Source organism: Ursus maritimus, unplaced genomic scaffold, assembly GCF_017311325.1.
Source record: "Ursus maritimus isolate PB19 unplaced genomic scaffold, ASM1731132v1 scaffold_2, whole genome shotgun sequence".
Taxonomy (NCBI): domain Eukaryota; kingdom Metazoa; phylum Chordata; class Mammalia; order Carnivora; family Ursidae; genus Ursus; species Ursus maritimus.
In genome coordinates, this window is record NW_024424452.1 from 45,144,946 (window position 1) to 45,168,562 (window position 23,617).

The 23,617-nt window shown below is 47.6% G+C and overlaps 1 protein-coding gene across 3 annotated transcripts; it reads left to right on the plus strand.

Annotated features, from left to right (window-relative positions):
* Positions 1-6,140: 6,140 nt before the first annotated feature.
* On the plus strand, positions 6,141-10,816 carry FCRLB (Fc receptor like B). Of its 3 annotated transcripts, none has more exons than XM_040634582.1 (6): positions 6,141-6,268; positions 6,576-6,596; positions 6,933-7,187; positions 8,444-8,710; positions 9,378-9,656; positions 10,197-10,816. In XM_040634582.1, exons 1-6 carry the CDS (start codon positions 6,238-6,240, stop codon positions 10,610-10,612), a joined length of 1,269 nt encoding a protein of 422 aa, XP_040490516.1. In that variant the 5' UTR covers positions 6,141-6,237; the 3' UTR covers positions 10,613-10,816. The 3 variants fall into 3 exon arrangements, with proteins under 3 accessions (XP_040490516.1, XP_040490517.1, XP_040490518.1); XM_040634583.1 differs by having other exon boundaries at positions 9,511-9,656; positions 10,197-10,550; XM_040634584.1 differs by lacking the exon at positions 6,576-6,596 and having other exon boundaries at positions 9,511-9,656; positions 10,197-10,550.
* The last annotated feature ends 12,801 nt before the right edge of the window (positions 10,817-23,617 follow it).

Consider the following 23,617-nt stretch of genomic DNA (forward strand, 5'->3'; position numbering starts at 1 on the left):
TGGTGGATTTGAAAACATGGAAGTCAATTGCCAGGGGACTATGCTGTATATACTTCCAAAGATAGTATCTTAGAACCATTCCACGTGGAGTTGATTTCAGCGAATGGTACCATGTTCATGAATGCATCCTGCAGGCTCTCATGCTGGACAAGGAATTCATGCACAGGTACCAAGAGCTATCAGAGATCCGGGAAGGAAGTCGTGGGTGCAGCTGACTGAGATAAGTGTCAGCTCTACACTCCTCATCCACGTGTCTGTGTGCACCTCTATCATCACTCTGCAGCTGAATTTTTTATTATCTTATTTCTGCTCCCTGGAGGGTAGGCTCTTTGAGAGCTCCTTGAGCTCTTTGTGCCACATTGATTCTTTGGTGTCTGGGTTAATGAGGCACAGTTAAGCTCTAACGTTCTGTTTAGTTGAGTTGAGTTTGACCAGCATGAGGGAAGGTATCTTGAAGAAAATGGAAATTAAGCTGGACCTTAGAGGATGAGGCATATGTCTGGCATCAGCAAAATCTCCAGACTCTGTCCAGGGGACCCAGCCTAGTCAAGTACTTGGAAGCCTCAAGGAGAGGATCTCCTATCATCATGGGTGAGGAAGGCAAGAACAGAGCTGAGAGAATGGGGCAAGAGGGGCTTTTACTTGTCTCCATCTGCCCGTCTAGCCTGGGGAGTTTGGGAGGGGGTGGGGAAGATGAATTGTTACGCTGGGTCGGGTTTATGGCCTGTGCAGTTTAGGATTCTGTAATACACAGAAGTCCCAATGCAGCCATGTTAGATTTTGTCCCTGAAGTCAGCATTAGGTAGCAAGCACACCCATTATCTTGTAAAGTTGAATCCAATGCCTGGGTGTTTATGCCCAAAATAAATTTTACTGTATGTGTATCAGAAGACAGATGTAATAATGTTCATAATAGCACTATCTCTAAAAGCAAAACTTTGGAATCAATTCAATTGTCCACCAACAGAAAAATGGATAAATTGTGCTATTTTCACAGCGTGGAATACTATACAATTGTAAAAAGTAGTAAACCACAGCTAAAATGAAGCGAAAACGATAAAAAATATCAGGAATATAACACCGAGGGGAAAAAGCAAGGCCTAGAAGATACCACACGATGTGATGCCCTTTATACAAAGTTTAAAAACAAGCACAAGAATATATTGTTTCGGTATTTACACAAACATAGGATAAACCTTTTAAAAAGGCATGAACATGGAACACCAAGGTCAGGATAGTAGTTACCCTTGAGGGGCTGACTGGGGACACCATGAGGGAGAAACACATATAGATACAAATTATGAGTAATTTTTAAAGTCTTCTCTGAATAGGAATTTAGGCCTCCTTTAAATATATATATTTCTCTAAATTATCTTAAAATTCCTGTGTGTTTTCTGTCTTTATCTTTTCTTGGAGGTAATAAAAGCCAAGTTCATTACCTACTATGTGGAGTAGTTCTTTCCTTTATTGGTCCTCAAGTACCCCTTCCGACCTGTTAAAGACTGCCCCAGTGTACCCTCAGTATTGCTGGATTTGGTGAACCTTTGTTTGTTGACCTGAAAGTCATGTTTCACACATTTGCCCCAGCCTTAATCAGGTCAGACAAAATAGCTAATTTTTTTCAGTACTGAAGAAACTTCATTTAATTTGACGTTTATGTACAGAGTATTGTGTTGTTAGAAAAAAAAAAAAAAGGTGGGGCGCCTGGGTGGCACAGCGGCTGGGCATCTGCCTTTGGCTCAGGGCGTGATCCCGGCGTGATGGGATCAAGCCCCACATCAGGCTCTTCCGCTATGAGCCTGCTTCTTCCTCTCCCACTCCCCCTGCTTGTGTTCCCTCTCTCGCTGGTTGTCTCTATCTCTGTGGAATAAATAAATAAAATATTTTTTTAAAAAAAGGTGCTATAGGAAAAAAATAATATAAATTTAACATGATCTCTGCTCTCAAAGAAGAGTTCAACTGAATTCATAAAGTCTAAGTTGATTGTGTTCCATGTTCCTTTATTCTGTTATACATCTCTGGGGGGGAAAACAAGAGCACAGCAAAGGAAACAGTAAGCAGAGTGAGAAGCGAACCTATGAAATGGGAGAAAATATTTGCACATCATATATCTGATAAGGCGTTAACATCCAAAATATATAAGGAACTCCTACAATTAAATAGCAAAAAAAACCAAATAACCTGATTTAAAAATGGGCAAAGGACCTGAATAGACACACTTCTCAAAATAAAACCAACAAACGGCCATCAGGTACATGAAAAGGTGCGCAACACCACCAGTCATCAGGGAAATGCAAATCAAAACCACCAGGAGCTATCACCGCACACCTGTGAGAATGGCTAACATCAAAAAGACAAGAAGCAGCAAGTGTTGCTGATGAGGGTGTGGAGGAAAAGAGCCCTGTGCACTGCGGGTGGGAATGCAAACTGGTGTAGCCGCTGTGCAAAACAGTATGGGGGTTCCTCAAAAAATTAAAAACAGAACTGTCTTGTGAGGGGCACCTGGGGCGGCACTGTGAGTTAAGCAGCCAACTCTTTTTTTTTTTTTTTTTTTTTTATTTGACAGAGANAGCCAGTGAGAGAGGGAACACAAGCAGGGGGAGTGGGAGAGGAAGAAGCAGGTTCCCAGTGGAGGAGCCTGATGTGGGACTCGATCCCAGAGCACCGGGATCACGCCCTGAGCCGAAGGCAGACGCCTAACGACTGCACCACCCAGGCGTCCCAAGTGGCCAACTCTTGATTTTGGCTCAGGTTATGATCTCACAGGCTTGTCGGGCTCTGCGCTCAGCGTAGAGTCCACTTGAGATTCTTTCTCTCCCTCTCCCTCTGCCCCTCCCCGCTGCTCACTCTCTCTCTCAAACAAATAAATAAATCTTAAAAAAAAAAAAAAAAAGAACCGGGCCACCTGAGTGGCTCTGATGGTTAAGCACCTGCCTTGGACTCAGGTCATGATCTCTGGGTCCTGGAATCGAGCCCCGCATCCAGCTCCCTGCTCAGCAAGAAGTCTGACTCTTCCTCCCTCTCTGCCCCTCTCCCCTTGTGCTTGCTCTCTCTCTCTCTTTCTCTCTCAAATGAATAAATAAAATCTTAAAAAAAAAAAAAGAACTATCTTATGAACAGGAATCCCACTTCTGGGTATATATTCAAAGGAAATGAAATCAGTATCTCGAAGAGATATCTGCACTGCCATGTTCGATGCAGCACTATTCACAATAGCCGAAGTATGGAAACAACCTAAATGCTAAATGTCCATCAAAAGATGAATGGATGAAGAAAATGTGAGCCTTATGGGTGTATATGAAAATCTGCCATTCACAACAACATGGACGAACTTGGAAGACATGCCGCTAAGCAAAATAAGCCAGATACAGAAAGACAAACATTGCATGATCTCATTTACGTGTGGAATCTAAAATAGTCAGACTCAGAAGCAGAGAATAGAATGGTGGTTGTCAGAGGCTGAGAGAGAAAGAGAGAGAGAATGAGGAATTGCTTTATGAGACTATGGAGGCTGAGAAGTCCCATGATCTGGCATCTGCAAGCTGGAGACCCAGGAAAATATAATTCAGTCCGAGTCCAAAGGTCCGAGAATAGTAAAGCTGTTGGTGTGAATCCCAGTCTGAGGGCCAGAGAAGATGAGATGAGATATCCCACCTCAATCATAGATGCAGGGGAAAAAAGAGGAATGGGTCAATTCCTCTTAACTCTGGCTTTTGTTTTAAAAGAGAAAACAATACCTAGAACACAATACCATTTATGTAAATCCATACCACGAGATGTTTCTCCGGGATAAACATATGCGTGTATACAGGCACATTTGGTAAGCCATGCAGTGGGAGCTCCTATGGAGCAGACGAGAAGGGCAGTGTGGACAGAGGTAAAAAAATAAATAATAGAACAAGAAAGGGCACCTGACAAGTCTGGGATGACGACCTGCCGTGAGCAGGAGGGACAGAGAGCACATTTTGGAGTGAGATGGACAGAGATGGACGTCTACTCGAATCCCAGCTCTATCACCTCGGTTACTAATAATCCTTCCTCAAAGGCCCCTTGTCAGGATTAACCACAGGAATATGGTGTCTGCCGTGGGCTCGGGTACTCCCGGCTCCAGCACTCACTGGAGTGAGCTGGGGCCACCAGGGCAGCAGCAGCAACAGCACGGTCACCCTCACTGAAAACATTTTAGTCATCTGAATTCTTAGCTTGTCCACAAATTATGTCATGATAGGCCTCCAAGAATTACTCAGATAACAAGTGATAATTGCTACATTTCTCTGCATGGCAAAGGGGTGAAGAATTAGAAATTCTGCAGGGAAAAGCCTTGGATGGAGAAAAAGATCCAACTTGGGGAAAATGCAGCCCAGAAGAAAGCCCAGAATAAAGATATGTTGGGTGGGAGATTTTTCAAGCCAGATTCTGAGCAGTGTAGGAACCGTCTGGACGAGCCTAGAGATTTTCAGGAAGACCATACGCCTCATGAATATTTGGTGTAATCAGGTTTCTTGTGGAATCTGGTGAAGAGGCTGAGATCTGTGTTCTGAGTCATAAGAAGCCAAAATAGAGACTGCTTGTGCAGAGCAAGAGACCGCTGACAGGGGCATCGCGTTCTTACCATAGAGGTGGTGGCCTGGTGCAGAAGTCAGTCTCCTGGGGCATGATGTGGAGAGGCCGTGGATGATGTGAGGGGCCCACACAGGCCCTAGAGGAGGAGTCAGGCAGGGTGTGGGGAACCTGGCAGCATTGCCTAGCCCAGGCAACCCCAAAGCAGGCAGTTTATAAATCTCTGTTCCTACTATCTAGTTCCTCTCTCCTTCCTTCCCTCCTGAGCCCCTTATCAAGTACCTTCCTACTTTTCAGACCCATATGACTATCTGTCTTTTATCAAAACCTTCTCTCAAACGGGACCTGAAATGGCCAGCATACCTTAAATGACCAATCACATTTCCCCAAGAGGCATTTGCACTTTTAACAAAAACTGGCATATTAAGAGAAACTATGAGGGAATTCTCCGAGTGGAGCTTTGGCCACCAGCAAGCAAGAGGGGGGAGACTGTGTTTAAGAGAGTTGACAGTGTCTGATAGTCCTTTTCCTCCCTGCCAAAGTTCCAGAGGAAGGAGGTGCCCAGTACTATAAGACCACGGGTGAGGACAGGAGACGGTCCGAGGAGACATACAATCAGGTTGGAAAATTCATTAAGTATTTACATGAGAATTCAGGTTCCCCATTGCTTAGGGTATGATCACATGGCTCTCAAAGCACAAGAAGTAGAGCTGGGAGGTCAGGTCTGAGAAGTCTCTGAGGGGCTGAGGCAGTGACTTCTCTGCCCCAGGTAAGGAGTCCTGGCACTGGGGCATGGCTGGGGGAGGCTTGCAGGGATGGTTAGAGGGAAGGAAGGCACAAGTGAGTGGAGATGCCATAGGGTGAGCTCACTGGGGTGGGTAGAAAAAACTTTCTCATTTCTGAGGGTGTAAGTTTTCAGGAAAGGAGAAAAGGGGAAACACATTGCATTTCCCTTCTTAACTAGAACTTTGGAAGACAGTGACACAGAAGGTGGTTGGTGAGTCATACCTTTCTGTCCACTCATCTGCGGGGGGTTCTGAGCTCTGGGTGCAGGGAGCCCAGTGCCAACCTCCCAAGGCCTTACTCCATCAGGGAGTGGGCAGAATAAAGGCCCCAGATAGACCTTGAAGACATGGGGAGGTATTTTCCTCAATTGAGGCTTACAGGGCCAACTGGAAGGTAGGGAGGAGGTGGGATAGGAGGGGGATGTCAATGGGAGCCTGAAGGGGACAGGGTCACCTGCCACCATCTGGGGTTCTATGTGGCTTTCTTGGGCTGCAGAGGGCATAGTCTCTGCTCCACACGCCTTCTCGACAGGGGTTGGGGCTGGCCTGAGATGTGAGGTGGCTTCAAGTGGTGGTAGGTGGGATGGTGCCTGGTGCCTGGGACACCTGAGGGCTGACACTTATCCAGCCCATGTCCTGTGGTCTCCAGTCTACCATCTTCAGGAATTAGGAATGGGTGGGAGAAGCAGCTATGTCCCCCAGGGCTCAGTGGTCAGCATTGGTCAGCCTTCCCAGCAGTAAAATAGAGACAATAATTGTATCTGTCTCTTTGGTTGTTGTGAGGATGAAACATGAATCACGACATGTTAAAGAACAAAGAGAGCAGCAGTTGAACAAAGTACTTAAAAATTTATTGCAGACATTGTCCTACGGCCACTGCAGGCGGACCGTCATGTGGGCGCTGACAGCCCTTCTGCTCCTGGGTGAGTCCTCAGGCCATCAACAGCGGCTAGGACTGGCTGTGGGGGAGAGGGAGGGCCAGGGCGTGTGTGTGTGTGTGTGTGTGTGTGTGTGTGTGCGCGCGTGTGTGTGTTAGGGGATATTCCTCGATTCCAAACAGCAGTTCACTATCTATTTTTCGAGGATAAAGAGAAGGGGGCTTTCTCAGAGCCAGGGACACTAAAAGCAGAAGAAAAACAGGTCTTGAGACCCGTGGAGTTTTTCCTCTGGTGAAGAGGTCGCTTACTTTCCTCTCATTCCCGACATTCTTCTTCCATTCTCGTTTTGCAGTTCCAAGCGGCAGGCAAGCTGGTGAGTCTACCACATCCCTCAGCCCAGTTTTCCACAACTTCCACACCAACCCCCCCGAGTGACCTGCTTGGGCACTCCCCACTTCCTGGCTGTTGTGAGACGGTGTCTCTTCCCACGTCTGCTCAATCCCTGTGACTCGTTTGTCTCTAAGCACTTCGAAACGGGTACTGCTAGCTTGTAGTCCAGTGTGGTGTGTCCTGCCACAGGGATGGTTTAGTCATGTGGGCTGGGTTCTGCAAACTGGAGTTGTCTCAGATTTGCCAACCTCAGACCACATTTTGGGCACCTTACCTTGATTCTCTTTCCCACATTGCCCCCTCTCACACACGCCCCCAGCTACCCTGGAGAAGCCCACACTGTCTCTACACCCGCCCTGGACCACAATCTTCAAGGGGGAGCGGGTAACCTTGCACTGTGATGGGTACCACCCTCCGCTCCTGGAGCTCCGGCCCATCAGCACTCTCTGGTACTTGGGCCACCTCCTTCTGCCCTCTCACAAGAAGAGCATCGAGGTGCAGACACCAGGGGTGTATCGATGCCAGACACGGGGAGCACCTGTCAGTGACCCCATCCACCTCTCTGTTTCCAATGGTGAGTGTTTGAGCATGGGCACGGGGGCGCGAGGGTCCCTCTGCAGGCTGCGTGCGGCTATGAGAATTACTCCTGAATGAACAGCACGATGCTTCTCTGTGCTTCCCAGCAGTAAAATAGGGACAATAATTGTATCTGTCTCTTTGGTTGTTGTGAAGATGAAACATGAATTATGACACGTTAAGGAAAAAAGAGAGCAGCAGTGGAACAAAGCACTTAAAAATTTATTGCAGACATACACATGTGTACGTAGGGGTCAATTCAGAAACTGACTTCCCAGAGTTACTTAAAGGGTTTCAAAGCAGGATAAGAAAATAGCAATAATTCATTCTTTAGAGTACAGGAGGGGCTACTTGGTAGGGAGTATTACGTCATCTTAGCCTGATGGGCCACAGTTTGTATTCAGAATTCAAAGATCATCACTTAGCATCTACATACACTTCATGTCTATACTCCACGGTTTGTTGTTTGGAAATTGATAGTTCAGTAAGATACTGGCCATGAAAGGATGGTTACCGATTGCAGAATAGAGTAGTCTGTGGATTGTGAGTTACTTGCAGAATTCTTTCTCAAAGTAAAACTTCTCAAATAGCATCCAGAACATATTAGGGTTATATAAGCATTGTCTATGATAGCAATGGTGACCGGGAAATCCGGGGTGCTGTGGCCGGTACCTAAGGCTGTCCTGCGGGGTTGGGGAAGTTTTCTGGAGCAGAAAAGGTCTAAGGCTAGACCTACAGGACAAGTGGGTCTCACCTAAACACGTTGGGGTGGGGGGCTCTTCTTGGGAGGTACAAAGTCCCTGGGCTCAGAGCAGGGCCAGTGCTCCCAACATGTCTGTTGGAGTGGCTGGACTTAGCCTGAATTAAGAGCGGGAGGTGGGGACAGTGAGCAGGGGAGAATACTGAGATGGTGCTGGAAAGGTAAACAGGGGCCAGGTGAAGAAGGCCCCTAGGGCATCCTGAGGAGTGTAAACTTGATTCTGATGGCCATTACTCTTTGATGAGGCTGGAACCTAGAACCAGACATCTTGGCTTTCCTAATCCCTAACAAAAGAGAGGCCATTGGCTTTCCTCTCCCCTGGCCTCCCAATGCATCCAGCTCTAAGGCTCCTGGGGCGCCTGCCTGCCGCGTATTAAGCGGGGGAGGAGGAGAGCCACTGTGCAGGGAGGGGGAGCAGGGAGGCGGAGAAGAGTAGGAGACCCCCAGGGCTCGACTTCTCTTGGAGTCAGGCGGGTCTGTGGTGACTGTCATAGACTGGCTGATCTTGCAAGTGCCCTACGCGGCGGTGTTCGAGGGCGAGCCGCTGGTCATGCGCTGCCGCGGCTGGTACGACAAGGTGGTCTACAAGCTTCACTACTACCACGACGGCAAGGAGGTGCGCTACTTCCACTCCAGCGCCAACTACACGGTGCCGCAGGCGCGCGCCAGCGACAGCGGCCGCTACCAGTGTTCCGGCACCATGCGCATCCCGGTGGAGAGCGCGCCCATGTTCTCCTCCAAGGTGGCCGTGACCGTGCAAGGTGGGGGACACCTGGGGCCCGGGAGGGAGGCAAACGAGCGCTGGGAAATTCTGGGACAGGAACCAAGCGGGGCAGGGTTCAAGTAGCTGCCGCGCCGCGGATTTCTCCCCTAGTCCACTTAAGCTTTCGCCTCTCCACCGCAGCGAAGCGACCCTGATGCTCAGCCTGCGTGGGGACGAGTGTCCCTTCCCTCCCGCACACCTCCAGCTCCTTGCTCCGGGTGGGAACTTCATATGGGGGTAGCTCTTTCCAAGCCCCAGCCAGAAGGCGCGGCAGTGGCAGGGGTCGCTGTGCGAGTGGGGCGAGGGAACGGATCCGAGCACCCCGCGAAGGGGACGCAGCCACCCCCTCTAGCCCGGGGATCCAAACTGGGTGTCAGTTGGGATGTGACAGGAAGTGTCTGGCCCGGTCCCCCCTCCCCCCTGCCAGCTTTCCTTGTCCTTCGAGGCCTCGGCCTCCCGCCCCACACTTCAGAAGGCTTTCCTCTCTCCCTTTGCGCGCACACACGTCTCCTCCCACCCCTTCTCGGTCCCCTGGTCCGCGAGGAGCCCTCAAGGGAAACCCGAAGGACAGAGGGGTCGCGGGGCCGTGGACACGCGGGACCCGGTCCCCTGGGACCCCTGTGCCGGCCCACCGTGCACCCTCAGCCCGGAACCCCTCTCCGCAGAGCTGTTCCCGGCGCCGGTGTTGAGGGTGACCGGCCGGGCGGAGGCCCGCGGCGGGGTGGCGGTGCGCTGCGAGACCCGCCTGCACCCGCAGAAGCGCGACACGCCGCTGCAGTTCGCCTTCTACAAGTACAGTCGTCCCGTGCGCCGCTTCGACTGGGGCGCCGAGTACACGGTCCCCGAGCCCGAGGTCGAGGAGCTTGAATCGTACTGGTGCGAGGCCGCTACCGCCACGCGGAGCGTCCGGAAACGCAGCCCTTGGCTGCAGCTCGCCGGGCGTGGTTAGTGACCGCACCCTCCCGGGACGTTTCCCCCCACCCATCCCACTGCCCATCTCCGGTGGGCAGCCCCGCCTCCGCCTCTGCCCCCGGAGTCTCCCTCTCGCCATCCGGCCCTCCTACTTCACCATCTCCGCCCTCCTCACTCTTCCCCCTCCCTTCTCTCCTCTCTACCCCACCTCCTCCGCCCTCTTCACCCCTTCCAACTCTTCCTCCTCCCCACCCTATCCCCTCCGCTCTTGTCACTCCTCCCCTCCTTCCCTTCTCTCCATCTCCTCCCCTCCGACCTCTCACCCTTCCCCTTCCCCTCTCCCTCTCCTTTCCATCCCTCCCCTACCTCCTATCCCTCGCTCCTGTCCACCCCTTCTCCTCTGCGCTCCTCACCCATCCCCCTTCCTCCCTCCTTTCCACCCCATCCCCGCCTCTTCACTCCTCCCTCTCCCCTTCACTCCATCCCGGCCCTACTTATTCCCCTCCGGCCCGTATGGCCCGCTTCCCCCACCCCCCCGCAGGCTGTGAGACCGCTGTGTGTTGTGTTCGCAGGTTCTCCGCTGGACTTGGCGTCCACCAGCGCCCCAATCCCACAGGCCGCAGCGTTGGCGCCGGGTAACCAGCCGCTGTCCTTCAGAAAGCCTCCGGTGTCCAGATCAGCCCCGTCGGTCACCTCCGTCCCGAACACCACCTCATTGGGGCTGCAGTTCCCCGCGAGCAGAGCTCCCACTGCCGGGCCACCGGCCTGCACCCCGCCGACGCCCTTGGAACAATCCGCTGGAGCTCTGAAACCCGACGTGGACCTTCTGCTTCAAGAAATGCAGCTGCTCAAGGGCCTTCTGAGCCGGGTGGTCCTGGAATTCAAGGAGCCACAGGCCTTCCCAGAGCACAGGGAAACGCTCGAGACCCCCACTTCCCGCTTCGCTGTGAGCCCGGGACCCCAGGAGACCACTGTTGTGGAGAGCTGAGGGGACGGGGGCGCTGCTGTCCCCTCTCCAGGCTCCTCGGTCTCCAGTCTCCCCTGCTTCCCACCAGCAGAGACCTCCCGAAGCCATCTCTGCTCCCGTGCCTTTGTTTGGTGGCGGTGTTAAAGAAGGGCCATAAAGTGTGGTGGCTGACGATCTCAGTGTCACAGCGTCACAGCACACTTGAGCAGTCTGTAAGCCCGAGGCCCTTCCTCTGATCGCTTCCTCCCCTCACAGGACTCCCGCTCTGTTACTTTCTACTTGGAGGTTTTGAGGTTTCTGTTTGCAAGTGTATTTAGTCACCCTTAGCTTTTCATAGATGCCCACCCAGTACACATTCCAGCACAGGCAACAGGTGGGTGTTTAAGGTCGTTGAGATAATGAGCCCTCTCGCTCCTCCTGTCCCAGTGTAGCTGGACAGACAGATGGGCCATGGCCAGGCTCACTTCATCCATAACTTAAACTGGTGGTATTATTTGCATTCAGAAATTTCTTTGAAGAAGGTTTTAAAACAAATCCTTAAAATTGCAGAGTTCTGGTTTTTAGCATTTTTTTTTTTTTACTTCCCTAAGAGTCCCTTCAACCCTAACACACCTAGATGCACATGGCCTGATCCATATCCCATGCTGCATGGTGACTTTACTGTTACTTGAAGGAAAAAAGCAAGACACTGTGTCAATTGTGATCTCAGGGATATAATTTCAGGGGTATGTTCACTCCAAGCCCCATTTTCATGAGTCCCCCATCTGCCTGCTAGAGCCATTCGTTCTCTGCAGGGCTGGTGTGACTTGTTCCCAGAAGGTCATTGGGTCCATACCTTTCATCAAGCAAGCAGCACTGTTAAGGCTAAGAACTGATAACAACTCTACTCTCCCATCTTTCACTTCTACTTGAACTTGTCACAAACCAATTTCCCCTTTCTTTTTGAGTGCTCAACCAGAATGACATCAACATCCTTCATTGTATTCTTCTTAGAATGCTTCGTCACTATGTTATTACAAAATCACTGAAATTATAGGGGAAGAGAGGCAGGCAGGTACACGTATAAATTACAATGCAATGTGATCAGTGCTCTCTGAAACACTAGGGGAATTCAGAGAAGGAAGCAGAATCTTGAAAGAAGAGTAAGAATTCAAGTGGAGACATGAAAAAGGTTGAGAGTATGGTGTGTAGGCTGTGGAAACAAACACATGGAGGCTTGAAAGATCCTAGTGTGTTTGTAGAGCTGCAAATAATTGAGAGTGGTTGGGGAGTTATGTCTGTTTCTGTGTGTGTGTGTGGGGGGGGTGAATTTAGGGCCAAGGTGACAAGAGATGAACATGGAGAAGGAAAAGGGGATCAGAACCTGAAAGTCTTGTTAGGAAGTCCTTCAACCTGTTGCATACTTGGGATGGGTGTTTGGAAACTTTCTTTACTGAAGGCATCAAGCCTTATTGGAAGAGATGCCAATTTAAAATCAGAAAAGAAGAATCAATCAAACTGATCTCCACGGACACTTGCTTATTCCTGAGAAGGCATGTCCAGGCCCCTATGATCCAGTCCTGGGTTCTGATTTATAAGAATCTCTGTGGCTCTGATTTCCAGCTTTCTAATGCAAGCTCATCTCTCTTCTCAGAACTCTCCTAGAGTGTGACTTCCCTGGCTAACCCCACGCTACTCCAGGGGCAAGCATCCTTCCTCCTGATTTTGTTTCCCCTTTTCTGCCATCTCTGAATTAGATAGGAAGTAACCAGTTTTAGTGCCAAAAAGCTTAGTAATCAAAGGATCTCAAGTCAAAAACCCCCAAAACAAGGAAACCAGTTGATCATTTTTCAAGAGAGAAAAAAAGTGAAATAGCCCCTCACAAGAGAGCTGGTGCAGCAGTATGTCCTTCTCTCGCATCCTGTTGGCAGCCACAATACCCTCCCTCCTGTCCTGCCACCCACCTGCCTTTTGCACCAGAGATGTGGGAGATGGGGAAGAACAAGACGTAAGCGTGAGAATGGAAATCATTCATGATGCAACTTCTTTGTGTGTGTGTGTGTGTGTGTGTGTGTGTGTGTGTGTGTGTGTGTCTTGCCAGGGGCAGCAGGGATTGACTCATAAGCCCTCTAGAACACTGTTTTAAGCCCCCAGCTCTCATAGATCATCCCCTACAACACCTGTTAATGATCTTCAGGAAGGCCGACCCTACGAAAATGGCAGGAAATATCAGACAGGCAACTTATTGGCCATGCTCTTCTGGGGGGAAAGAATGACCTCATCCTGCTTCCAGTTGAAGTTCCAACATGCATTTAGGGAAACAGAAGGCTAACTAGCCCAGGCTGCCCAAGATGAGCTTAGAGCTCATTCCGAAGCAGCAAGGATGGCACCAAAATGCTGGAGAAGCCTGGGGAGGAAGTTGCTTCTCTCTGGTTCTCTGATCAGTTCCATGCCTCAGACTCAGGTCTCAGACCCTAAACCGGATTCCAGACAAGGAACCCAAAGGTCTGCTATCAAAGAGCAGAGAGGATCCTGGCAGGTTGTTCCATTTGGATCTCAGCCTCCCTGGGTCTCGTTGCTTATCTCGTCTTACTCTGTGGAAAGAGGGAACTCTTTGGGCTCTCCACTGATGACTTTTACCCTAAGAGACTGAATCAAATCCTCCTGTTAAAGTCCTGGCCTATGGAGCCCATTCACCCTACACTGCAGTCACACTGACCACTTGCTCTCTCCCCAACATGCCAGCCCCTTCCCCACCTCTGTGCCTTGGCATAGACCTCTTCAGGTCTTCTGAACCCAAGTGTCCTCATTTGCAGAACGAGGGAAATAAGAGTAACCTTACAGGGAGAGACAGACAAGTAAATAGATTCTTTCATTACTAGATGCTTTAAGATAGAGGATGCTAAGATGCTTAGAAGCACAGAGGAGGGACACTAAGCCCAAAGTAGGGGTTCACAAATCATTTCCTGGAGAGATGACATCTGCCAGTCCCTGTTGACAGAGTATTAGATAGATTCTAAACTTTTACTGTTTTACATTATGCTCCAATGAATATCCTTATCCCTATATCTTTATTTTTTTTTTAAAGATTGATTGATTTGAGAGAGAGAACATGAGGGGAAGCACAGAGGGAGAGGAAGAGAGAATCCTCAAGCAGACTCCCCAGTGAGTGCAGAGCCCTATACAGCTTGATCCAATGACCCTGAGATCATGAAGAGTCGGAGGCTTAACCGACTGAGCCACCCAGGCACCCCACCCCTATATCTTTACGCATGTCTTTGAATATATCTGTGGGATAAACTCCTAGAAGTAGAATTGCTGGATTTTATATTGTATTTTAATAGATGTTGTCAAATTATCCCCTAAAGAGATTGTGACAATTTGAACTTCCACTAGATAAGTATGAGAGAGCTTGTCCTTCCTACCCTAGTCAAGAGAGCACACCATCATGTATTTATTTCTTAATTAGACCCAGAGAACCTCTTAACTCGTTATCCACTGGTCAGTGTTCCCATTGGATCCTGAACCATTACTAACCTAGTGTCATGTGGGGGCCTAGCAGTAAGGTCCCTCTGGAGTCAATGCCCCTCTTTGTAATGCTGCCCCACCCACCTTCTGAATTACTTGCTAGCTGGTCCGTAGTTAACTAAGGGAAATGCACTCCTGACCGTACTTACATATTAAGTGCAGACTTTCTGCCAAGTAGAGGCTTATTTCCAACATATATTCCAACATTAGCCCATATTGGTTTAGCTCATTCCCCAGTCACTACACCTGAAAAATCATTGCTTTCAATGCTTGACATCCTCCTCATAATAAAAGGTCTCATATAATTGTATGTCCCTGATCCAGCTAACATCTAAGGCGAAAGAACAGGCGTAATATACTTTTGTCTTTTTCAGTTCAAAGGAGACAATCCTATTGCAGTGATGTGGGAGATGACCATTCTCCCCCTCTCTTAAAAGAAATATGCTCCTAATGTACCATGTTACGCTGTAATAGCCAAGCTAAATAGCTTTGCACCTAGAGGTAGAAGAGTACAGAGGTTTAGAACCCTGGCTCAGGAGTCCAGACTTGGTTTCAAATGTAATTTGAAATGGTTTTGTTATAACTTGTATTCACTGCACAGAACAAATCTAATTCCTGATTTCAACCATCCCTAATTCTTGGAGTTCCTTCTCCATCCTGGCTTTTCTGAGCACACGTCCAGCTGCTCTATATCTGTTTTATTATTTATTTATTTATTTATTTATTTATTTATTTATTTATTTTTTAAGATTTTATTTATTTATTTATTTATTTATTTATTTATTTATTTATTTATTTATTTATTTATTTATTTATTTATTTTTTAAGATTTTATTTATTTATTTGACAGAGAGACAGCCAGTGAGAGAGGGAACACAGCAGGGGGAGTGTGAGAGGAAGAAGCAGGCTTCCAGCGGAGGAGCCCGATGCGGGGCTCGATCCCAGAACACCGGGATCACGCCCTGAGCCGAAGGCAGACGCTTAACGACTGCGCCACCCAGGCGCCCCTCTATATCTGTTTTAAAATGTGGGACCCACAACTGATTACAGTTCCTCAAGGGGGGTGTGTCTGGGGAGAATAAGGCAGGAAGGCAGGATTTTATTTTTATTTTTTACAATCAAGCAATTGCACTCGTGACGGGATGTCTAAAGTGATATTTCATGATACAACAGACGTGAAATTCTGAAACCAGATAGCACATGCACAATTTACAGAGGAAACGGTGGAGGATCTGTTCCCTGACTTCTGGACGCTGCAGTCACATCGAGGAGATTAAAAGGGGAAGAGAGAGGATGTGTAAAGGGATTCCTTTGCCATGATGTGAGTTCCCATCACAATTCTTCCTCATAGGCTCCCCAGGTCTCCCCCAAGCCTGAGGAGGAAGATGCCCATGGAGTCACCCAGGGAGGTCTAAAATATCTTCAGTTGGGAGACAGGGAACTGGGCCTGACTCACACCTGAGAAGGTGGGTGAGCTGTGACTCTAGCATAGACCCAAGGGAAACATCCTAATGTGAAAGGTAGGGGGAGAGGATGGGAAACGGGGAGGGGGAGGTGGGAGGGAGACCAGTCAAACTCCTTCCCCCAATCAGGACCTCAGCTGGGTAAGCAGGAGGACAAAGATTTATCTTTGAATTAAGATTGGGGTCTGACTAACATGGAGGACCGGGCATTCTAATGTATAAATTAGAACTATGCTTGTGACCTAAAGTCATTATAGGACTATCGATTATCAAGAGAAGCAGAAAAATCCTGAGTTGTCTCAACCCTTAGTGTACGCGTGAATCACCAGTACGTGCAGGTGGGGCCTGAGATCCAGCATTTCTAAGAAGCTCCCAATGGATGCGGCTACTGCTGGGAGAGTGCTGGGAGCAGGGAAAGATTGCCCCATGGAATAAATTTTAAATGGATTATGAAAAGATTAAAAAGCTGCATTTTGATTACACTACAAATTGTGCTTTCAACATACAAGTTGTCCACCTTATTTAATTAAAAAATTTTTTTAAATTTTTAAAAATTTATTTTATTTGAGAGAGAAGGAGTAAGAGAGAGAGAGAGAGCACACAAGCAGGGCAGAAGGAGAGGGAGAAGCAGGCTCCCTGCTGAGCAGGTAGCCCTGATGTGGGGCTTGATCCCAGGGCCCCCAGATCATAACCTGAGCCAGGGCCCCAGGATCATGACCTGAGCTGAATGCTTAACCAATTGAGGCACCCAGGCGCCCCCACCTTTTTAAATTTTTTAAGCATAGCCTCAAGAGGGATTATACTGTTTTTATTTTTAAAAAGTCACGGTTGGGGGACGCCTGGGTGGCACAGCGGTTGGGCGTCTGCCTTCGGCTCAGGGCGTGATCCCGGCGTTATGGGATCGAGCCCCCCATCAGGCTTCTCTGCTGTGAGCCTGCTTCTTCCTCTCCCACTCCCCCTGCTTGTGTTCCCTCTCTCACTGGCTGTCTCTGTCTCTGTCAAATAAATAAATAAAATCTTAAAAAAATAAAAAAAGTCACGGTTGGGGCACCTGAGTGGCTCAGTCTAAGCGTCTGCCTTTGGCTCAGGGTGTGATCCTGGAGTCCTGGGATCTAGCCCCACATCAGGCTCCTCTGCTGGAAGCCTACTTCTTCCTCTCCCACTCCCCCTGCTGTGTTCTGTCTCTCGCTGGCTGTCTCTCTGTCAAATAAATAAATAAAATCTATAAATAAATAAATAAAGTCATGGTATATAGGAAAATGTTCAAGTCTACTTTCAGATGCCCCCTTCCCAGTCCCTCGGTGGTTACAGAGGTCACCACCATCTAACAATTTGGTGTGTGCTCTTCCAGGCCTTAAAAAAAAAAAGTATATTGTCATATCGATCAGCATTCAGTTTTGGAGAACAGAATCCACTCTAGCTGGATTAAGTAGGAAGGAATTTATTGCATGGTATTTAGATGCCTACAGAGCAGTTGGGAGAGATAAACAGATTCTAGCTTGAGTTTTCAGCGAAGCCTCCCCGTATCAGGCCACTATGGGAGATGTTGCCCCTTCCATGATCAGAAAATCGCCAGTCAAGGACCACTCAGACACAGCTATGATCGGAGAAACAGCCACGATAGAAAGAAGCTACGATTTCTGGGGCACCGGGATGGAACCTGGTCTGCTATAGTTCAAGAAATGGATGTTCAGGGCCCTGCCTTTGAGCCCCACTGAGCTAGCTCTCGGATGCTGGGATCTCTGCTGTGGCTGCTGCAGAAAACCCAAAAGCCTCTGCACCCTGTTTCCAGATGGAACAGAAGTGACAGAAGTACAGCCTCTTCTTCAATTCACCTTCCACGTGTTGTCCAAAGGCTTCCAAGTGGCCAGACCTCTGCTGGGCTCCACAGCTGGTGACAAGGGGGGCTCTGACCCTTCCAGCTTTCCAGGCTCTGCAGCTCAGAAAGGCATTTGTGAAGATAGTGGACTGAAGGCTGACCCCACGTCCAGAGACGGTAAAGGGCTGAGTCTTCCAATTTACTGCTGTCAGGGACCTGGAGATTTAGTCCAATTTGATGATTCTGGAGACCTGGAGACTAAAGGACTTGTTAGTGGTGGGGTAGAAACAGACACAGGGTTTCGGGTGGAGAAGGACAGCAGCTCTTCCAGGGCTGATTTCGTCCAAACTCATTAAGCTTACTGCCTGCAAACCCACCTGTGGGATTGTTTCCATCTAAGGTGTACTTCTTTACCCCTCAATTTATATTTGCGTGGTTCATTTGGGGGTCCGAAGTGCAGAGCCTTATGCTTATCTCTTTTGAATTTTGTCTTTGTTACTTCCTAAGACTATTTTGGATCCCAGCGTAGTTCCTCTGGGCTGTAACACGCACAAATTAAGTAAGCAGGCCTTCAGTACCCTAATCCAAATCAGTCCATGACAACAGCAACAGAAAGCTGTATCAAACAGATGAAAGAAACTTAGGTGAGGGCTCTCTTTCCNNNCCCTAGGAATCTCCTTGATCCATTTCTGTCCCTTCTGGTACAATCGTTTAACCAACTACCAACTTCAACCCAGGACTCAATTGTTCTGACATCCAGCCTATATTTCTGCCCTTGTCCACAGGAGATGTGTCCGAAAGCCTGGAGAAGTACAGATCTGGTGTGTGAGCAGTCCCCTTCATCTGCCAACACAGTCATTCCATCAGGGAAAGAACGGGCGATCGGAGCAAGACTAATCTGGGTAAGCTCATGCTGGCCCCTAGTGGACGTTGCTGCTGCTGCTGCTGCTTTGAAATTGAGGCACAAGGGACATCTAACATACAGCTTCAGGTATACAGCGGAATGATTCAATATTTCTATGTTTTGTGAAATGATCACCTCAATAAGTCTAGTTAACACCCATCACCACACATAGTTACAGAATTTTTTTCTTGTGATGAGAACTTTTAAGATCTACTCTCTTAGCCGCGGTTAAGTATGCAGTACAGTTTTATTAACTATAGGCACCACGCCCACCATATGATTAATTATACTTAATAACCATGCTGTCTATGGCTAATAACACTGTGCTTAATATAGATGCTTATTTCTGTAAGTGCGTATCAGTCGTTGCTGCAGGAACGTGCTCTCGAATATTGTTTGGGATTGGAGGCAATCTTACTGGTTTGATGGCCTAAAGGTAGAGGCGGAGATGGAGGTCTATCCACTCAGTGCCCGGTGGGCTGCTAAGGGATTCTGAGACCCTCTGGGATAGGGGGCTGTGGAATCATGAGGTCTCCACAGGGGCTGCAACTCTATGTGGCTGCCGTTGGGGCTGGATGTGGCCAGTGTGAGCGAACACATGTCCCAGGACAGCTTGTGAAGTCTGACAAGTCGTCCCTTTAGTGAGCCACATTGGGCACGCTGAATGCAACAGTCTCCGGTGCCAGCCCTCAGAGCTGGGAGCACCCTCTTCCCGGCTCTCTCTCCCACCCACCCTTTCCCCTCATCTCCTTCACTTGCAGAAAAGACCCAACTCAAATGCCACCTTCTCAGGGAGTTTCTCCCAGTTTCTTCCAGCCAAAATGAATTCCTTTTTTGTCTGAGCCCCAAGTATTTTGTTTGTATGGCCAGCTTAACACATGGTTTGGGTATCTGTACCCCTGTCTATGTAGTGCGAACTTGACCCTAAGGTCTTCATCTGATTCCGTGCTGTATTCTCCTTGCTGAGCAAGAGCGAATCAACGGAGATAAAATCAAGGTGGGTTTCATTAAGTAATTTAAAAAATATTTCACTTTGGGACCACGTGAAAGTGCTTCTGTGAACATCCAAATCTAGATGGTTGGGTTTTTTTTCCTCCTCCTTGGGCAGTTTCTTCTGCTGATTTGAATGTTTGTAAATGGCCCATCTCTACTTTCAGTTCTCCTGGCTGGGGATGAGTAGAGTGGGCAAAGAAATATTTCCTGGAAGGGGTTAGATTGCACATATGAAACACTGAGAAGTGGAGTATACTTGGTGGTGAGGAGGGGCAAAGAACAGCATTTTAAAGGATTTCAAAATCTTTTGAGGACTGACCAAAAGTTTACAGGATTTCAGATTTCATGGTTTAAGGCCTCCGGGGAATGTTAGAGGCGCCATCATTAGCCTTGTCTTTTGTGGGTGGAGACACTGACTGCAGTTGAGAGGTTTTAACTGGCTTGGCCAAGTCCTACAACCAACACAGGACAGAACACTTGGGTCTAGGACTTGTGGGCACCTGTCCAGAGCTCTCTCCACCGTAACTCACCGGATGAAGTTTGGGCAGCAAAAGAGCTCCAAAGTTGTAACATTGGGAAGGGGCCGCTAGGCCATTCCCTGTGTTCTGTTTGTCTGCCGCAGAAGCTCTGGGGAGGGGAAGCAGTTCTGCTGAACGTAACCCAGCAAATCCCCAGTGTGCAACAGGGAACATCTGTGGTCTCCTTTGCTCGACTCATCTGACTCTCTGTTTCCCAGTTTCTCTTTGAGTCAAAAAGAAACTGAGATCAGTTCCTGGCCCAGCATTTCTCAGGATAGCTGCAGGAGGGGACATGGTAAGTTTGCAAAAGTTGGGGGATGGGGAGGGGTTGGGAGTAAGGCAGGGAGAGTTGTTGGGCCAGTCAACTAAGTTGTCCCTACACACCAAGGGTGCTCCAACTCCATTCAGTGATCTCTGGTCCCAGGGTTCCTAGAGCTGAAGTTTCTTGCTCAGAATCTTGACAGTAGGTGCCCCCTCTGGGGAAGGAGAACACATCTTTACAAAGACACAGACTCCAAGCGAATAAGTGAGCTTGCGCAGGGATGAGGTCGCACAGGTAGGTGGTTAGGGTCCACTTTCCCTCAATCCTCATGAGCACTGAATTCCTGGGCAGATCACAGTCCATGGTTCATCTCTGCTCCGCAAGTGCAGCAGAGCGAGCTATCTGCAGACATCTCCCTCACCCCGGCTCAGCTCCCCTCTCCCAAGCCCCTCTGAGCTGTTCCCGGTACAGTGGTTCAGCTCAGGGTACATCTCTGCCGCTAGTAAGTTATGTCATACGGCTCTAATCACCCCTGTTTTGCAGAGGAAAAAACAGAGACTTAGGGAAATCACAGAACTTTCTAGAAAGGCACATCACCACATGTCGCTGGGAAGCAGGGGCCTGTGCAGCTCAGGATGACACCTTGGTTTTCTCTGGCTTCAGACTGCGCCCCGCTAGACCAACGCCAAGTCCCAGGTCACCACTTTCTAGATATCCACTTTCTACTCACAAACACAAGCCAAATAATAGAATTATGTCATTATCAGCCGTTTATATTTTTGTTCATTTTTACTTGGCCTCAAAGTACATTTCATGTGGATCTTCATCATTGTCTTTGATTTTAAGCCCCATGAAGAACACCATGGACAAGCATTTACTGATAACTCATTGGGTATAGGAGGGTCCGGGAAACATGCTGAGGATAGAAAGAGGAAGTTCGTTTTTGGACTTTGATGGGGAGGTGATGGGGCAGAAGAGGGGAAATTTCCTTGCTCATGGCTCACACATGCACTTACAGAAAATATTTTTAAAGACGAAAATGATAAATTATATATGAGACTGTAGCCAAAAATTTCTGAGAAATAACCAAAGAAAGGAAAGGCTGGGTGATGTGTTTTCTCGTGTGATCACGTTATGTTACATAAAACAGGTGTCCTCTTAACATGCAAGCCACCACACACTTGATGTTCTCTTAGCAATTAAAAGAATTTTTGCTTAATCCGTATTTATCAAGGTTGCAGGGTTTCTGGTGATAAAATGAACAGATGAATTGCCTTTGTGCCTCTGTGGCGTGGCAGGGTGGGGGTGGGGGCTACCACTCCTAGGACAGAGAGCCTCTTTTCTCCACAATAGAAAACAAGCCAGCTCCCTCTCTAAAGCCCACATTTCCTCTCCTAACATCCTGCTTTTCTTACAGGTTGTCATACTTATTTTTCCCTCTTGCAAGGGAGGGTGAGAAAATCTAACTGGCCAAAGAGTCATGGGTGTCATCTAGTGTGAAGAGTACAAATGCGCAACCTGCTAAATACCTTCCGCTTCAATGACCGATTTACAGATATTTACTAAGCCAGGCTCTGTAGTAACAATTCACGTGCGTCTCCTACTCCCATCCTTGAAGGAGCTTATTTATAGTCATTTTAGGGAGTTGAGGCTAAAAAGCTCACTTCCAACAGAAAACTAATAAAACTGAGGGAATGAGTAAGATAGCTTCATAAAATGTCCAGGAGATAAACCCTTAATAGTTGTAACCCCTTTTTCTAGGATATAAATATCTATAATTGCTAACAATGAATAATTTTACTTTTTTAAGATTTTATTTAAATGATCTCTATACCCCACACGAGGCTCAAACTCATGACATCAAGATCAAGAGTCAATGCTCTTCTGACAGAGTCAGCAAAGCGCCCCTACAATGAACTCTTTAAATGATAATAGTTGAAAAAAAAAACAAACAAACCAACTACATCGAATGAAGTGTGTGAAGACTACCATGCAGGGCTCTTAAGCCAGCTCCCAAAAATAACCACTGTTAAGGGTTTGATATATAACTTTCAATGTTTTTCATATATAAATATAAGTGGGCTAAGACATGTTTTCTATTTGTAAACCAGCTTTAAAAAACCAACTATAACATAGCTGGCATTGTCCATTTCCTTTGTTACCTTTAAAATAGTTGCCTAGTATCTCACTGACTGGATACAACTTATGTAACCAATCTACTCCCTGTAGCCCTTTAGATAGTTCCAGTTTTTCATTATTCTAGACAATAGATTCTATATCAGAGACTATCCTGAGGCTTGAGTTTGAGCAACCAAGGCCCACTGAGTTAGCCCTTTACTGCATGGAAGACTTTTATTTTTTATGATGCAAACACTGACCAGGCCCTGGGCTGCCTGACCCCACAGGTCAGCTTCAACAGACGTTCTCCACTCTTTTCTGTTAAATTTTCCTCAAACTGGCTACTCTTCTCAAACTTCCATCCTCATTCTCAGCATATAAGCCAGATTCTTTACGCAGAAAATAGAAAACATCACAAGAGAATGCCTTTAACCTCTTGCCACCAAACCACTGAGTCTCCTTGCATCCCCACCCACTCGTTCCCCCTTTCCTTTGGTTACCATGGAAAAGGCTAATACTTCATATTTCAGGGTATGGATTTTTTACCTCCTTGGTCACATGGATTCCTGAGTTGTTGTTTCTGATGCTCTCGTGAATGAGATCTCTTTCTTTCTTTTTCAGATAGTTTGTTTTTAGTGTATAGAAATGCAACTGATTTCCGTATGTTGACTTTGTATCCTGTAATTTTACTGAACTTGTGGATTACTTCTAACAGTTTTTTGGGGGGAAGTCTTTAGGATTTTCTATATACAAGATCACATATCTGCAAACAAAAGCAAGTTTATTTCTTCCTTTCCGATTTGCATGTGTTTTATTTCTTTTCTTGCCTGATTACTCTGGCTGGGACTTCCAGTACTATGTGGAATAGGAATGGTGAGAGTGGGCACTTATGTCCTGACCCTGATCTTAGAGGCCAAGCGTTAAGTCTTTCGTTGTTGAGTCTGATGTTAGCTATGGGCTTGTTATATATGGTGTATCACATCTATTAATTTGTGGATGTTGAACCATCCTTTCCTCCCAGGGATAAATCCCACTTGATCGTGGTATGTGATCCTTTAATTTGCTATTGAATTCTACTTGCTACTATTTCGTTGAGGATTTTTGCATCTATATTCATCAGGGATACTGACCTATAGCTCTCTTTCCTTGCAGTGTCCTTATCTGGCTTTTCAATCACAGTAAATGCTGTCTTTGTAAAATGGATTTGGGAGTGTTCCCTCCTCTTTAATTTTTTGGAAGACCTGGAGAAGGATTGGCATTAATTTTTCCTTAAATGTTTGGTAGAATTCACTAGTGATACCATCTGGCCCTGGGAAATATTTTTTGGAAGTTTTTTGATTACTGATTTCATCTACTTACTCATTATTGGTCTGCTCAGATTTTCTGTTTCTTCATGATTCAGTCTTTGTAGGTTACATGTTTCCTAGAATGTAGCTATTTCT

Excerpts from the sequence above, each read along its gene's own strand:
- FCRLB (XM_040634582.1), top strand. The coding sequence starts at position 6,238 with ATGTGGGCGCTGACAGCCCTTCTGCTCCTGG. Across the intron at positions 6,597-6,932 it reads TCCAAGCGGCAGGCAAGCTG|CTACCCTGGAGAAGCCCACA; the intron begins GTGAGTCTACCA and ends ACACGCCCCCAG. Across the intron at positions 9,657-10,196 it reads GCTGCAGCTCGCCGGGCGTG|GTTCTCCGCTGGACTTGGCG; the intron begins GTTAGTGACCGC and ends TTGTGTTCGCAG.